Genomic DNA, 15,490 nt, shown 5'->3' with positions numbered 1-15,490 from the left:
AACTCAATCAGAAGAGTCCATTTGAATTTATTGTTTTACATAAACAACATTAGAATCTATTTCTTTTTATATTTTTTCTTCCAGTTTTGAGATATAATTGACATAGCACTGTATAAGTTGAAGGTGTACAGGATAATGATATGACTTAAATACATCATGAAATGATTACCAGAGTAAGTTTAGTCAACGTCCATCAAGTCATATAGATACAAAATAAAAGAAAAAATATTTTTTCCTTGTGGTGAGAACTCAGAGTTTACTCTCTTAACAACTTTCACATATAACACACAGCAGTGTTAATTATTTTAATCATGGTGTACATTATACCCCAGTACTTATTTATCCTACTGGAAGTTTATACTTTTTTGACCACCTTCATCCAATTCCCCCTCCTCCCACCACCTGCCTCTGATACCACAAATCTGATCTCTTTTTCTATGAATTTATTTGTTTGTTTTTGAAGTATGATTGACCTATAATACTATGTTAGTTCCTGGTATACGACATAGTGATCTGATATATATTTGATAATAAATGCTCACCGTAAGTCTAGTCACCATCTATCACCATACAAAGATACTATATAATTATTGACTATACTCCCCACACTGTATACTTCATACCCATAACCTATTTTGTAACGGAAAGTTTGTACCTCTTAACCTCCCTCACCTATTTTTTTCCTCCCCCTAACTCCATCCCCTCTAGCAAACACTTGTTCTCTGTATCTGTGACTCTGTTTCTGTTTTGTTATGTTTGTTCATTTGTTTTGTTCTTTAGATTCCACATATAAGTGAAATCATACAGTATTTGTCTTTGTCTGATTTATTTCACTTAGCATAACACCCTCTGGGTCCATCCATTTTGTCTCAAATGGCAAGATTTCAATTTTTTATAGCTGAGTAATAGTCATTTTTGTGTATGTGTGTATATATACACAGACACACACCACATCTTCTTTATCCATTCAGCTATTGATGGACACTTAGGTTGGTTCCATATCTTGGCTATTGTAAATAATGTTGCAATGAACATAAGGGTGCATATATCTTCTCAAATTAAATAAATTTTGTACTTCTTTTTTCTTAATTTCATCTTTGTATTGTTCATTACTAATGCATAGACACAAGTAATTTTTGTATAATTATCTCATATCCTGCAACTGTGCTGAATTTATTAGTTCTAATAATGTTTTAGTGGATTCCTTAGTATCGTCTATATACAAAATCATATCATCTGCAAACAGACATAGTTTTACTTCTTCCTTTCCAATCTGGGTGCTTTTTATTTCTTTTTCTTGCCTAACTGCCCCAGCTAGAACCTCCATTACAATACTCAATGGATATGCTCTGTGGCAAAAGCAGAATCTGCCTTATTCCTGATCTTAGGGGAAAAGTATACAATATAATTATAGTTGTGAGTTTTTCATAAATGCCCTCTATCAGGTTAAGGAAGTTTTCTTCTATTATAAGTTTACATCTCTTTTCTAAAATTAATTAATTAATTTATTTATTCATTTATTTTTGGCTGCATTGGGTCTTTGTTGTTGTGTGAGGGCTTTCTCTAGTTGAGGCAAGCGGGGGCTACTCTTCGTTGCAGTACGCAGGCTTCTCATTGCGATGGCTTCTCTTGTTGTGGAGCACGGGCTCTAGGCACGCAGGCTTCAGTAGTTATGGTATGTGGGCTCAGTAGTTGTGGCTCTCAGGCTCTAGAGCGCAGGCTCGGTAGTTGTGGCACACAGGCTTAGCTGCTCCACAGCAGGTGGGATCTTCCCAGACCAGGGCTCCAACCCGTGTCCCCTGCACTGGCAGGCGATTCTTAACCACTGCGCCACCAGGGAAGTCCCTATAAGTTTAAGTCTTCTTATCATGAAAGTGTGTTGGATTTAGTCAAATGCTTTTGCTGCATCTACTGAAATGATCATGTGGCTTTGTTTTTTATTCTATTTATATTGTATTACATTAACTGATTTTCAGATGTTAAACTATGTACTGTATTTTACGTCATACGAGGAGGCTCATTATGCCATATCAACCCAATATTCATAATGATGCTAATACTGATGACTGGTTTCAGGTGACAACAGTATGATGCCCTCCCCCCCCCCGCCTCACTGTACAGTTTTGTTTTTCCCCTTATGACTAGCAAGTAATCTATGAGATGGTAACTCAGAACCATGTCCATATTGTTCCTCATCAACTCAAGTTTTAAGGGTTTTAGCATCCATTAATGATCCTTGTCTAAATCAAATATTTCCTTAGGGTTTGCAAAATGTTGATTTTTCTAATTCTATTATTCCTTCTCTATTAGCTAGCATTCCTGTAGAAAGAAGAGCTTTACCTCATGAACTGGAGATACTTGCTTACAATGAAATACAATTCCTGTTGAAAAGGTAGAATAAACGTTTAGTCCATCCCCTTCAATTACCAGTTTTTAGAGTAAGGAAATGATACAATAACCACTGCATGGCAACAAACAAGTTTTATTCTATTTAGTTCTCATGTAGGTTTCATTATTAGAAACTCATGGATTTTTATATATTAAGTATGATTCAATCAATCATAGTGGTTATTTATTATTGTTTTTCTGATGCCCCAATTGTCCAACTCAGGTCAATGGGAGCCTTTTCAAACTGGGTTTTAGGTTCTTTTGACACAAACCCATCCTCACAAGCCTACCTTATCTATTCCCTAATTCACATGTGGAATCAGGTAGTTTTATAAAAAGCCCTGATTTTTTTTTGTGGGAAATGGTACTTAAGAGATCAAAATATATACCCTAAGGGTATTCAATGCTATTGAGTTATCAGGAACAGTTTAAAGAGTACAAAAACTATTTATTCCATAAGTTTTGAAAAGGATTCCTCTGTGAAACTATTAGAGCATGGCATTTTTTAGGAAGTACTTTCTTGTGACAATTTTCTAAATTTCTTCAATGGTTACTGCCTATTCAAGTTTTCTCTGTTTTTGAATAAATTATGGCACTTAATACTGTCTGATAAAAGAATCTATTTTCAAATGTATTTGTTCCGAGTCATATAAGGAGCCTTTTATGATCCTTCTGTATCTGTTCTATGGTTATTTCCCCATTCCTTTTTTTTTTTTTTTTTTTTGTGGTATGTGGGCCTCTCACTGTTGTGGCTTCTCCCGTTGCGGAGCACAGGCTCCGGACGCGCAGGCTCAGCGACCATGGCTCACGGGCCCAGCCGCTCCGCGGCATGTGGGATCTTCCCGCACCGGGGCACGAACCCGTGTCCCCTGCATCGGCAGGCGGACTCTCAACCACTGCGCCACCAGGGAAGCCCCTCCCCATTCCTTTTTAATTGTCTACATCTGGGCTTGCTTGCAGTTTTTTTTCTTGATTAGGACGTACAGTGGATAATCAGTTTGCTGACTTTTTTTTCTTTAAGAAAAGCAATTATGGAATTTATGTGTCAATTCTACTGTTTTCTAATTCATTATATTCTCCTTCTATCTATTAATAACTACTTCCATTTGCTCTTTTAGGTTAATATATTGTTTACTCATCAAATTGCTTAACAAAAAAGTATTCTAAGTTCATCTTTTCATTGTAAATTCATTCCTTCTTTAGAGAAATATGGAATATAATTATCAAACACTTAAATTCTCTAGAGTCAAATAAAACTCCTTACGTTTAAATATTAGAACATAAAAATCAGGATTATCAATGGAATTCGGCTTAACCCATACACATAACATTTATTTCTATTTAATTTCATCAACCTTAAAATAGTTAGCAATTAAAAAAATAGCAATATTCTTACCTCTTTTGTGGTACCTGCTCTTCCAGGTTCATGACTTATACAAAAAGGGCCAGTTTTCCATGCTTCTGTGTCTCCACAGTCACAAAATCCTCCTCCAGTAGAAGTATGCATCTGATAAATGAAAAACGAGTATGTCTTCATTTCAAAACATATCACAAAGCAAAGAAGAATGATAAAGATGACTCAAATAATAAATGTTTCCCTCTATTTCAACCTTAATTGCCTTTAATGTTATAGATATATATCAAAAAATATTTTGATTAGTTAACCAAAAAAATATCCTTAATACCTAATCACAACAAAACTGAACCTTCAAAATTGGTATTTTTGAAACATATTCAAAGTTTTTAAATAATAGTTTTTAAAACTTTGTACTAATGGAGGAGAACAGATTGTGACGTGTGCAAAAAATAATCTATACTTTACCCAGAATGCTTGAGTACATTTTATGATTAAACAAACTTCTTAAAAATCATTATAATGATACTTGTATAAGTACTTAAGACATGTATAAAGTATTTTCATCTATATTGATGTTCCACAGCAACTAAAACTTATTCACAACATTTTCCCTTTGAGGGTTCCTATAAAAAAAATTATCTAAAATATCCTAATTTAGATAGAGAAGGATGACAATGACCAGAATTTGAGTCTTCCCCAAATCTCCCCCCTCCAAAGCATACAACTAACAAGGAGAACAAATAAAGCCACACATGACCCATGTCTGAAAGATTACTAGGAGACAAAAAATAAATACCACAACCTTCAAATGACTTGCTTTATCAGAGTTCCTGTTGCCTATCACTTCAAGCCTGTGGTTACAGACAACATGAGAAGGAAGCTTAAGTGACCCCATGAAAGAGAACAGAGGGGTACAAAGGACTTAGATCAAGCACAAACAAAATCACGCTCTAGAAGACAAAGCCCAATGCCAAGGGACAAATACTGAACACAGGTTAGGACTTGGTGGTTCACAGGGAAAGAGACTGAAAGTGAGCAGGTCCAGAAGTGGCCACCTCAGAAAAGCACTACTTTTGGAGGAAAATCAAATACATTAAAAAAGGTGGTGACCCATTATAGATGGGGCAGTAAATGAAAGAAGTAAATAAGAAAGAAAATTTAAGGATCCTATGAAACAAGAGAGAAACAAGACATGCCAGACCCTCCCCTCACCTCACCACCATCACCAATATCATCTATAAAATAAGTTAGGGACTTCCCTGGTGGCGCAGTGGTTGAGAGTCCACCTGCCGATGCAAGGGACACAGGTTCGTGCTCCGGTTTGGGAAGATCCCACGTGCCACGGAGCGGCTGGGCCCGTGAGCCATGGCCGCTGAGCCTGCGCGTCTGGAGCCTGTGCTCCGCAACAGGAGAGGCCACAACAGTGAGAGGTCTGCGTACCGCAAAAAAAATAAAAAATAAAAAAATAAGTTACATAGAAGAGGGTAGAACTGACAGAAGAGAGCACTTGTGAAACCTATCCATGAAATGAAAAAGAACAGAAAAAAGTACACCATATCCACACAAAACTATTGCAAAAAAAAAAGCCAAAAATGCAAATAAGAACCAAAACCCAATTATGAAGCCGAAGAAAACTATACAATGCTCCAAACTGAATTACACAGCCTCAAACAAGCATTAAAAACCCTTAATCAGACTAAACACCTTTAATCATAAATACAAGAACTAAGAACAGAAACGGACAAAGAAACAGGAATAAATAAAATGAGACTCAAGTGAACTAAGGGGAAAAACCAGGAAGAAAACGATATCATATCAGAAATGAATTTTTTTAAATTATAAGATGATAGACTCAAATGAAAAGTTAATAAATAGCACTGAAACAAAGCAGGAAAACAAGAGAATGAAAATAAGATGAAGTAAAGAAATACTTCACAGTAGGCAAGCAGGAAAACAAGTGAATGAAAATAAGATGAAGTAAAGAAATACAGGGTCAGAGAAAAAGTGGTTGAAATAGAAGATAGGCCTAATAGAGGCAGATGAGTATAACTGGAATCACCAAAGAAAAATCAAAACAATGGAACAGAGGTAATATTTACAACTGTAATCTAAGAAAACTTCCTGGAAATAAAAGACCTGAATCTACACAATCAAAGGGCCAAGAGTGACTGAGAAAAAACTCACTCAGTATGATCAACTCCAAAGTATACCCTCCTAAAACTACTGTACTTTAAAGATAAAAGTCCTGAGGCCCTAGGCAAAAAGATGAAATAACATAATCACAAGAAAATTAGACTGGCATCAGACTTCTCAATAACAACACATAAAGCAAGACAACAGCAGAGCAGCATTTTCAAGGAAAGAAACTGCAAACCAAGAATACTGTCTACAGCCGAGCTATAATAATATAATTTTGAACATGTCAGAACTTAAGGAACACAGTATACATGCGACCTTCCTGAGGAATCTACCTGAGCAGTGATCAGCAAACTTCTTGTATAAAGGAACAGACAGTAAATATTTTAGTCTTTGCAGGCCATGGAATCTCTGTTGAATTACTCTATTCTGCTCTGGCAGTGAAGCATCAGCCACAGACAATAAATAAATGAACCAGCATAGCCACGTTCCAATAAGACTTTATTTATAGGCACTGAAATTTTAATTTCATATAATTTTCATTTATCATGAAATATTATTCTTCTCATCTTTTTTCCCAACCATCTGAAAATATGAAAACCAAGCTTAGGGACTTCCCTGGCGGTCCAGAGGTTAAGACTCTGCGCTTCTGCTTCAGGGGGCACAGGTTTGATACCTGGTTGGGGAACTAACATTCCGCAAGCCTTGCGGTGCAGCCAAAAGAAAAAAAAAAAGAAAAGAATAAAAACCAAGCTTAGCTTGCAGGCAATACAAAAACAGATGGTGAGCCAGATCTGACCCACAAACTGTAGTTTACTGACCCCTAGAGGATGAGCTTCAGCTGACCAAGCAGTGACTGGGGAAACTTCAGAAAAAGGACAGATGGCAAACATTTTATGTATTTAATTTTAGCGCTAAGAACAAATCAAGGGTGTTGAAAGATATATGGATAGAAGAATGTAAACATTATATGATCTCACAATCAGAAAGACTACAACTAAAAAGTGGGAGAAGGCAAAGAGAAGGCAACATAAGATTATCAACTATTAAATAGGTAATAGGAGGTAGTCAAAGATAGCATTAAAACAGACTAGATAATAAAAAGTTACATAAGGGAGTAAAAAGGAACTAAAGGCACTATAAAAATTATTAGTACAAACATTATCACTAGAACAATAGTAACAAAAGAAATTAGAATATACAAATCAATTTTATATACTGAAGTATGCTAGACTCATCCATGATTACTAAAAATGTAGTTGTTTCAAATGAAAGTAAAAGCATAACCTTAGTATAGGGAATGCCATGGAAGCAAGGCACAAAATCCATAAGCATTAAAAAAAATCCAGCAAATTTGACAACATATAAATTAAAATGTCAGTAAGGCAAATGATAGCATATATCAAGTTTAAAAGACAGAAAATAGATTTTATACAGTCAAAAAATACACTTAATTTATAATCCAGCAATATCATCCTGAGGTTACCCCCCAAAAATTAAAACAAATACCCACACAAAGACATGTACCTGAATGTTTGTAATAGCTTTATTTAAAAGCTGGAAACAAGACAAATATTCATCAACTGATGAACAGGTAATATACTGTGGCATATCCATACAACGGCATACTACTCAGCAATAAAAAGGAACAAACTGCTGAGACATGAGAGGATCTCAAAGGCATTATGCTAAGTGAATATAACCAGATAGGAAACACTACATACTATATGATTTCACTTATATGACATTCAGAAAAGCCAAAACTATAGGGACAGAAAACTGATCAGTGACTGCCAGGAGCTGGGGTAAGTGGGCAAGAGGACTGCCTGCAAACAGGAGAACTTCTGGGAATGATATGTTTTATATATTGATTATTGTGGTGGTTACTGAACTGTATGTCTGTGAAAACTCATGGAACTACACTTACAAGGGTAGATTTTATTGTATATAAATTATATCTCAAAAAAATCTGACTTTAAAAATTATTAAAGACAAGCATAGTAAGAGAAAATATTTGTAACGTATATAACAGCAGTAAGAAAAAAGCAAAAGAAAAATAAGGATAAAAACAGGCAATACACAGAAGAAACTAAACATACAATTAAAAAATGAAAAGATGTTAATAATAGTAATAGAAGTGCAAATTAAAATGAGATTATTTGACTAACAGATTGGCAAAAAGTAAAAAGACTGACTAAACAAACTTTGGGGGTGTAGATAAAGCACATTCTCATATCCTTTTTTAATTTTTTTATTTTTATTTTTGGCTGTGTTGGGTCTTTGTTGCTGTGTGCGGGCTCCCTCTGGTTGCAGCGAGTGGAGGCTACTCTTCGTTGCGGTGCACGGGCTTCTCATCGCAGTGGCTTCTCTTGTTGCAGAGCACGGGCTCTAGGCGCGCGGGCTTCAGCAGTTGTGGCATGCGAGCTCTAGAGTGGAGGCTCAGTAGTTGTGGTGAATGGGCTTGGTTGCTCCGCAGCATGTGGGATCTTCCCGGACCAGCGCTCAAACCCATGTCCCCTGCATTGGCAGGTGGATTCTTAACCACTGCGCCACCAGGGAAGCCCCACATATCCTTTTAATGGGACTGTAAATTGACACAGCAATTCAGGAAAAACATTTGGCAAAATCTATGAAAATTTTAAATGCATGTACACTTCAATCCAGAAAATCTACCTCTAAGAATCTAGTCTCAAGCACTCTTTAATATATATACTGGTTTATATTAAAACAAAGGCATATGTGTATGTTCCATTATTTGTTGATCAGTGAAAAACTGGAAACAGTGTAATCACCTAGAAAAGGGTGATAGGTTAAATATTTGATGACATATTCCCACAAAGGAATACATGCAGCAATTAAATAAGGCAAGAGTTATTATATCAACACAGAATTATCTCCATGATATATTAAGTTAAAATCAAGTTGCAGGGAGTTCCCTGGTGACCTAGTGGTTAGGATTCCAGGCTTTCACTGCTGTGGCCCAGGTTCAATCCCTGGTCGGGGAACTGAGATCCTTCAAACTGTGCAGCACGGCCAAAAAAAAAAGTTGCAAAACAAAATATATAGTAGGATCCCATTTGTACACACACAAACATCCTCCTAAACATATAAATATATATATGAGTGTACATGTTTGTACATGCATAAAGATCTGTAAGGATGTGCACTAAATTGTGTAACAAAGAAAGTATGATGGAACAGAAAGGCAACAACAATTTTTATTTGTATTCTTTTGTATTATTTGAATTTTTTAAAGGTAAGTTTTATTGCATTGCGTAAATTATTTTTTTAATATTGTTGTGTTTCAAAGACAATATATGAATATAAATTCTCATCATGTAGGATTATAGCAGGCTGTTAAAATAGACCCTGATCGTTATTTTTATACCTCAGAAAATATACTGAGTTCTCATATACCCCTCCTTTTCCCTACCCACAGTTTCCCCTATTATGAACATCTTGCAATAGTGTGGCACATTTGTTGCAATTGAGGAGTCAATGTTGATACATTTTTTTAAATTAATTAAGTAATTTATATTTGGCTGCTTTGGCTCTTAGTTGCTGCACGCAGGCTTTTCACTGGGGTGGCTTCTCTTGTTGTGGAGCACAGGTTCTAGGCGCATGGGCTCAGTAGATGTGGCTCATGAGCTCTAGAGCGCAGGCTCAGTAGTTGTGGCACACGGGCTTAGTTGCTCTGTGCCACGTGGGATCTTCTGGGACCAGGGCTTGAACCCGTGTCCCCTGCATTGGCAGGCAGATTCTTAACCACTGTGCCAACAGGGAAGTAAGTCCCTGATACATTAACTAAAGTCCATAATTTACATTTGGGTTCTCTCTTTGTGTTGTACATTTTGGGGGTCTTAACAAATGTATAATGAAGTATATACACCACTACAGTATCACACAGGGTAGTTTTACTGCACTAAAAATCCCCTGTACTCCACCTATTCATCCCTCTATCCCTCCCACCATCATCTCCCAGCCCCAGCATCCACTGACCTTCTTACTGTCTCCACAGTGCTGCCTTTTCCAGAATGTCATACAGCTGGAACCATACAGTATGTAACCTTTTCACAATGGCTTCTTTCATTTAGTGACATGCATTTAAGGTCCTGCCATATCTTTTCATAGCTTGATAGCTCATTTCTTTTTAGCACTGAATAATATTCCATTGTAGGACTTCCCTGGTGGTGGGCACAGTGGTTAAGAATCTGCCTGCCAATGCAGGGGACTCGGGTTTGAGCCCTGGTCCCAGAAGATCCCACATGGCACAGAGCAACTAAGCCCATGTGCCACAACTACTGAGCCTGCGCTCTAGAGCCCGTGAGCCACAACTACTGAGCCCATGTGCCACAACTACTGAAGTCCGTGTGCCACAACTACTGAAGCCTGTGTGCCCTACAGCCCATGCTCCGCAACAAGAGAAGCCACCACAATGAGAAGTCCGTGCACCACAACGAAGAGTAGACCCCGCTCGCCGGAACTAAAGAAAGCCTGTGCGCAGCAACGAAGACCCAACACAGCCAAAAATAAAAATAAAATAAATAAATAAAACATTTAAAAAAATTCCATTGTATCAATGTACCAAAGTTTTTTCACCCATTCACCAACTGAAAGACATCTTGGTTGCAACCAAGTTTCAGCAAATACGAATAAAACTGCCATAAACATTTCTGTGCAGGTTTTTTGTGGTTTTTTTGTGGATATAAGTTTTCAATTCATTTGGGTAAATACCAAGGAGCATGATTGCTGGATTATATGGTTACAGTGTATTTATTTCTATAAGAAACTGCCAAACTGTCTTCCAAAGTGGCTGTATCATTTTGCATTCCCAACCCAGCAATGAATAGGAGTTCCTGTTTCTCCACATCCTCACCAGCATTTGGTATTGTCAATATTTTGGATTTTTGCCATTCTAATAGGTACGTAGTGGTATCTCACTATGGTTTTAATTTGTAATTCTCTAATGACATATGATGTTTTGTATCTTTTTGTGTGCTTATTGCCATTTACATATCTTCTTTGTGAAGTGTCTGTTTCAGATCTTTTGCCCATTTTTAAAGCTGAGTTGTTCATTTTCTTACTGTTGAGTTTTAAGAGTTCTTTGTATATAGTGGATAACAATCCTTTATCAGATACATGTTTTGCAAAGCCTTCCACCCAGTCTGTGGCTTGTCTTTTTATTCTCTGAAAGGTCTCTATTTTTTAATCCAGTAATTCCACTTCTGAGAACCTATCCTAAAAACTAATCTTACATATAGAAAAATGATTTACATATAAAGATATTTATAGCAATATTGCTTACTATTAAAAAAAACTGAAACCTGAATAAATTCTCCAATAATAGGTAAGCAGTTAAAATATATTATGGTTGGGCTTCCCTGGTGGCGCAGTGGTTGAGAGTCCGCCTGCCGATGCAGGGGACACGGGTTCGTGCCCCGGTCTGGGAAGTTCAGGCATGCTGCAGAGCGGCTGGGCCCGGGAGCCATGGCTGCTGAGCCTGCGTGTCCGGAGCCTGTGCTCTGCAACGGGAGAGCCCACAACAGTGAGAGGCCCGCGTACCGCAAAAAAAAAAAAAAATTATATATATATATATATATATATATATATATATATATATATATATATATATATAATGGTTTAATATTATATACCCAATAAGTTCTAAAAGAAACATAATTGAATGCAAAATTGAATCCAAAAATTGAATGCATAATTTTACATGTTGTGCTTTTTCCAGTTAAAAGTATAACATGAGAATTTTATTCTTTCTTTTACAACTCTGTAAGCTTCATTTGAAACTGTTTTTTTCTGATTAGAGGAAACAGCTGTATGAATGTACTATTTTTGTAACTCACTATTCTCATTTAACAACAAAAAGGAAACATTTATGGAGTTAAAAATAATCTTTGGGACTTCCCTGGCAGTAGAGTGGTTAAGACTCCATGTTTCCATTGCAGGGGGCATGGATTCGATCCCTGGTCAGGGAACTAAGATCCCACATACCACGTGGTGCAGCCAAAAAAATAATAATAATAATCTTTAACAATGGGTGTTTTTGTTTATTTTGAGGATAAACATGCAGAGATTTACTGAAAGTTTTTTTAAAGATAGTACTTCAGTATATTCTTTTTTTTTTCATGGTTACCTTTTTGTGTGTATGTAAGAATGTTTAAGTTCTACCCTCTAAGCAAATTTCAATCATACAATAATAGTGTTATCAACTATAGTCACCATGTTAAATACATTAGATCCTCAGACCTTATTTATCTTACTGTAGTTTTTCTTTAAGGGATAAACTACTGAAAAACTAGATATCACAAAGAAGGGTCACATTACACACAGCAGAACAAAAAGCTCCAATTTTTATCTTTGTTATTTTCCTGTTCTTAAAAGGGTTTTGTTTTGTTTTGTTTTTTGTTTTTTATGCCTCTACTTTACTTTCAATTCTCTTCTTGGATTGTGCAAGATCACAGAGAAAACCCTTTGGTATGGGATATAAGTTTTATACATAAGGGAAAATTCAATTTTTGGCTCTTCGGTATTAAATTAAAATTTATATGAACACATGAAGTTTGACACTTAAAAACAACCTAAACAGGGCTTCCCTGGTGGCGCAGTGGTTAAGAATACGCCTGCTAATGCAGGGGACATGGGTTCGAGCCCTGGTCTGAGAAGATCCCACATGCCGCAGAGCAACTAAGCCCACGCACCACAACTACTGAGCCTGCGCTCTAGAGCCTGCGAGCCACAACTACTGAAGCCTGCACACCTAGAGCCCATGCTCCGCAACAAGAGAAGCCACTGCAATGAGAAGCCCACGCACCACAACGAAGAGTAGTCCCCACTCACCGCCACTAGAGAAAGCCCGCGTGCAGCAACAAAGACCCAATGCAGCAAAAATAAAATTTAAAAAAAACAATAAAAAGTTAAGATAGTTAAGTATTCATTGATATGATTTTTTATCATAAACAATATATAATCAAGACGAACTATTTTTGTGTCTGCAAGTCAGATGCTATCAAGCAAACAGCAATCCTTTTTAAATTTTTAACTCAAAGACAAATAGGAAGACTCAATAAATTTCAATTTTCCAAATGTTCTCAGAAAGAATTATCAGAAGCATCCTCCAGTTATAAAACACAGTTGGGTAATCCATTTACCCCAAATGAAACACCTGTGTTGTGAGGTAGCAATGATAGAACTATGATCTTCTGTGGTGATAACACCCGCAACGCAGAAGCATTCCCTCTTCACATGAAGACTGTGAATAACAAGAAGGGATGGAGAGTCACCTTTCATTATTTCATCAACTATTGGTGTTTTCACAGTATTTGAAATGCCTGATTTCAATTTTACAACAACAATACCAATATTTATTCTAAAAGGTAATCGTATGTTCCAAGTAGCAGAATTTCCAACACGATCTCTAAGAATAATTCAAAGTTCTTTTTTTGGCCGCACTGTGTGGCTTGCAGGATCTCAGTTCCCTAACCAGGGACTGAACCCGGGCCATGGCAGTGAAAGCACTGAGTCCTAACCGCTAGACCACCAGAGAACTCCCTAATTTGCAGTTCTGAACCATGCTTCAGAAAAATATTTCCAGCAGTGCAGGATTTATTCCTATTTCATCGTTGGTAATAACGGCACATGTCACTGCAGGAACTTTACATTCTTCTGCTGCAGACTTTAAGACTGCTGTGAAAGGTGTACTTTTGGGAACACTGAGTACTCCATAAGGCAGCCAGCAGCGTGACTTTAAAGGAAAACTTGGACATGGTGGAGGGGGTCTGGACAGAGATGCCATGTCATCTCCGTGCAGCAGCCCCACTTCCTCTGTGGTGCCGGGGACTGCAAAAGTTGTTCTGTGCTATTCTGTGACAAAAGGTTTTTCTTGGTGCTTTCTTCACATAGTACCTGCTCTTGGGTCTGCATCCCCATCGTTATTCTTTTCTTCCACTTCTCTGCAGCAACATGGATCCCTTCTTATTTCTTCCAATCTTTTTTTTTAATGGCTTCATTTTTTCTTTTATTATGTTTTTTATTATAAAAAGAATATACACAATGTATAGGCAAGTTACAAAGTATAATAATAAAATGATCCAGCATCTAACACAAGAGAATATTAATACTGTTGACGTTCCCTCTGTGATCATCCACTTGCCCTGGAGGTTACTATTACTTGAATTGTATTTATTAGTCATTCCCTCACTTTTCTTTAAAAATTTCACCACACATAATAGGTATCCCAGAAAGATTCTATCAACTTATTCTCCCACCAAAAGTCTTCTGTTCTCTTCACACTCACTTTTGAAGGGTAATATTTTTTAAAGCTTATGAACATAATTTTTTATTAGTTACACAATAGCCCATCCTTCTGAAAACTCAAAGGTTCCTGAGTAAGCTCTGTACGCACCTTCTATAAGATGAGCTCTTTAAAAACCTAAAGATGATAAACCTAAGCATGCTTCATAAAAGAGTGCTTTGTGGTGGCAGTGTAGACTGGTAAGCTTTCAATACTCAAAGGTAGCTTAGTGAAGAGGTTCCTAAAATTTAACAGACAAGTTTTACCAGTCCACAGAAAATCAGAAAAGGAAGAAATAAGGAATGTGATGAGCTCTTTAACAGAGCTACATGTATGCAATCTAAAAACCTGCTCTTTAGTCTGAGATTATCCTACTTTCTTGGAATTAAATTTTCTTTTTCTTCATAAAATGATAGGAGATGGTAGGTATTTTTTGGTTGCTGTTCATGTGCCCTTTTTAAAATTAAAATTGAACTTCCCTAGCCAAAAAAAAAATGGAAAACCCTATGTCTTGCCCAAAGTCTTCTGAAATTGTACTGGCCCACAAAATCCCAAAGCTTGGCAACTGGGAAACTCTGGCCTTGAGACTTCAGCATCTCTCCCCCTTAATATCCCAGAGTAAAAATAAGAAGAAGTTAACAACTTCCTCCTTGTCTCTACTTCTGGCATTCTTTCTTGAGTTCTCCAACATAAGGAAAAAACTATAATAAATGGAGACGACTGGGAAATATGAAATTAACCAATGATCAACTTTGTAAATTCCATCAGTGATTAGCTTTGCAATGGTAGGAAAACATTTTAACCACACTATATGATAGGCTCCTCATGTTTTTTCTTTTGCACAATAATAAAAATACATATATATATATATATATATAACATATATCTATAGCTTATCATTTCCTGAGATAGAAGCAGCAATGTTGAAGCCAGTCTAAAAACATGAACCGCATTTTCAGCTCTATGGAAGAAATAGTCTACATAACTTTAAGATGTTATTTACATTTACATGGGACCTTTGGCATATTATATGTACAAAGAGAAACATCAATTATTATACCTGCCCAAGCCCAGAGCACAGAACCAATACTGTTATTTGAAAAATACATTTCAGCTCAAAATAAAAAAGTTGTCTGCAGATGTCACAGGAAAGGCAAATCCCTCAACCTCACTACTAATTAAGAAAATTAAACTAACACCACAATGTGATACCATTATATACCCACCAGACTGGCTAAAATTAAAAAGACTAGCAACACCAAATCTTGTAAGTGTGTGGAGCCATGGGAACTCTCATATACTGC

The 15,490-nt window shown here is 36.6% G+C and overlaps 1 protein-coding gene across 2 annotated transcripts in view; it reads right to left on the bottom strand.

The window, feature by feature from the left end:
• Positions 1–15,490, bottom strand: part of UBR1 (ubiquitin protein ligase E3 component n-recognin 1) — a gene marked incomplete at its 5' end in the record, with an annotated part of 155,863 nt that overhangs the window by 101,551 nt on the left and 38,822 nt on the right. For both annotated transcript variants that reach the window (XM_079700174.1, XM_079700175.1), the window contains one exon: positions 3,785–3,895. In XM_079700174.1, coding sequence (XP_079556300.1) covers positions 3,785–3,895 — 111 coding nt within the window. The remainder of the gene's footprint in view (positions 1–3,784; positions 3,896–15,490) is intronic.

Source organism: Hyperoodon ampullatus, assembly GCF_949752795.1.
Source record: "Hyperoodon ampullatus genome assembly, chromosome: 3".
NCBI classification, from domain to species: Eukaryota; Metazoa; Chordata; class Mammalia; order Artiodactyla; family Ziphiidae; genus Hyperoodon; species Hyperoodon ampullatus.
Note: the sequence above shows the minus strand (reverse complement) of the source record. Positions and strands in the feature narration are given on the sequence as shown.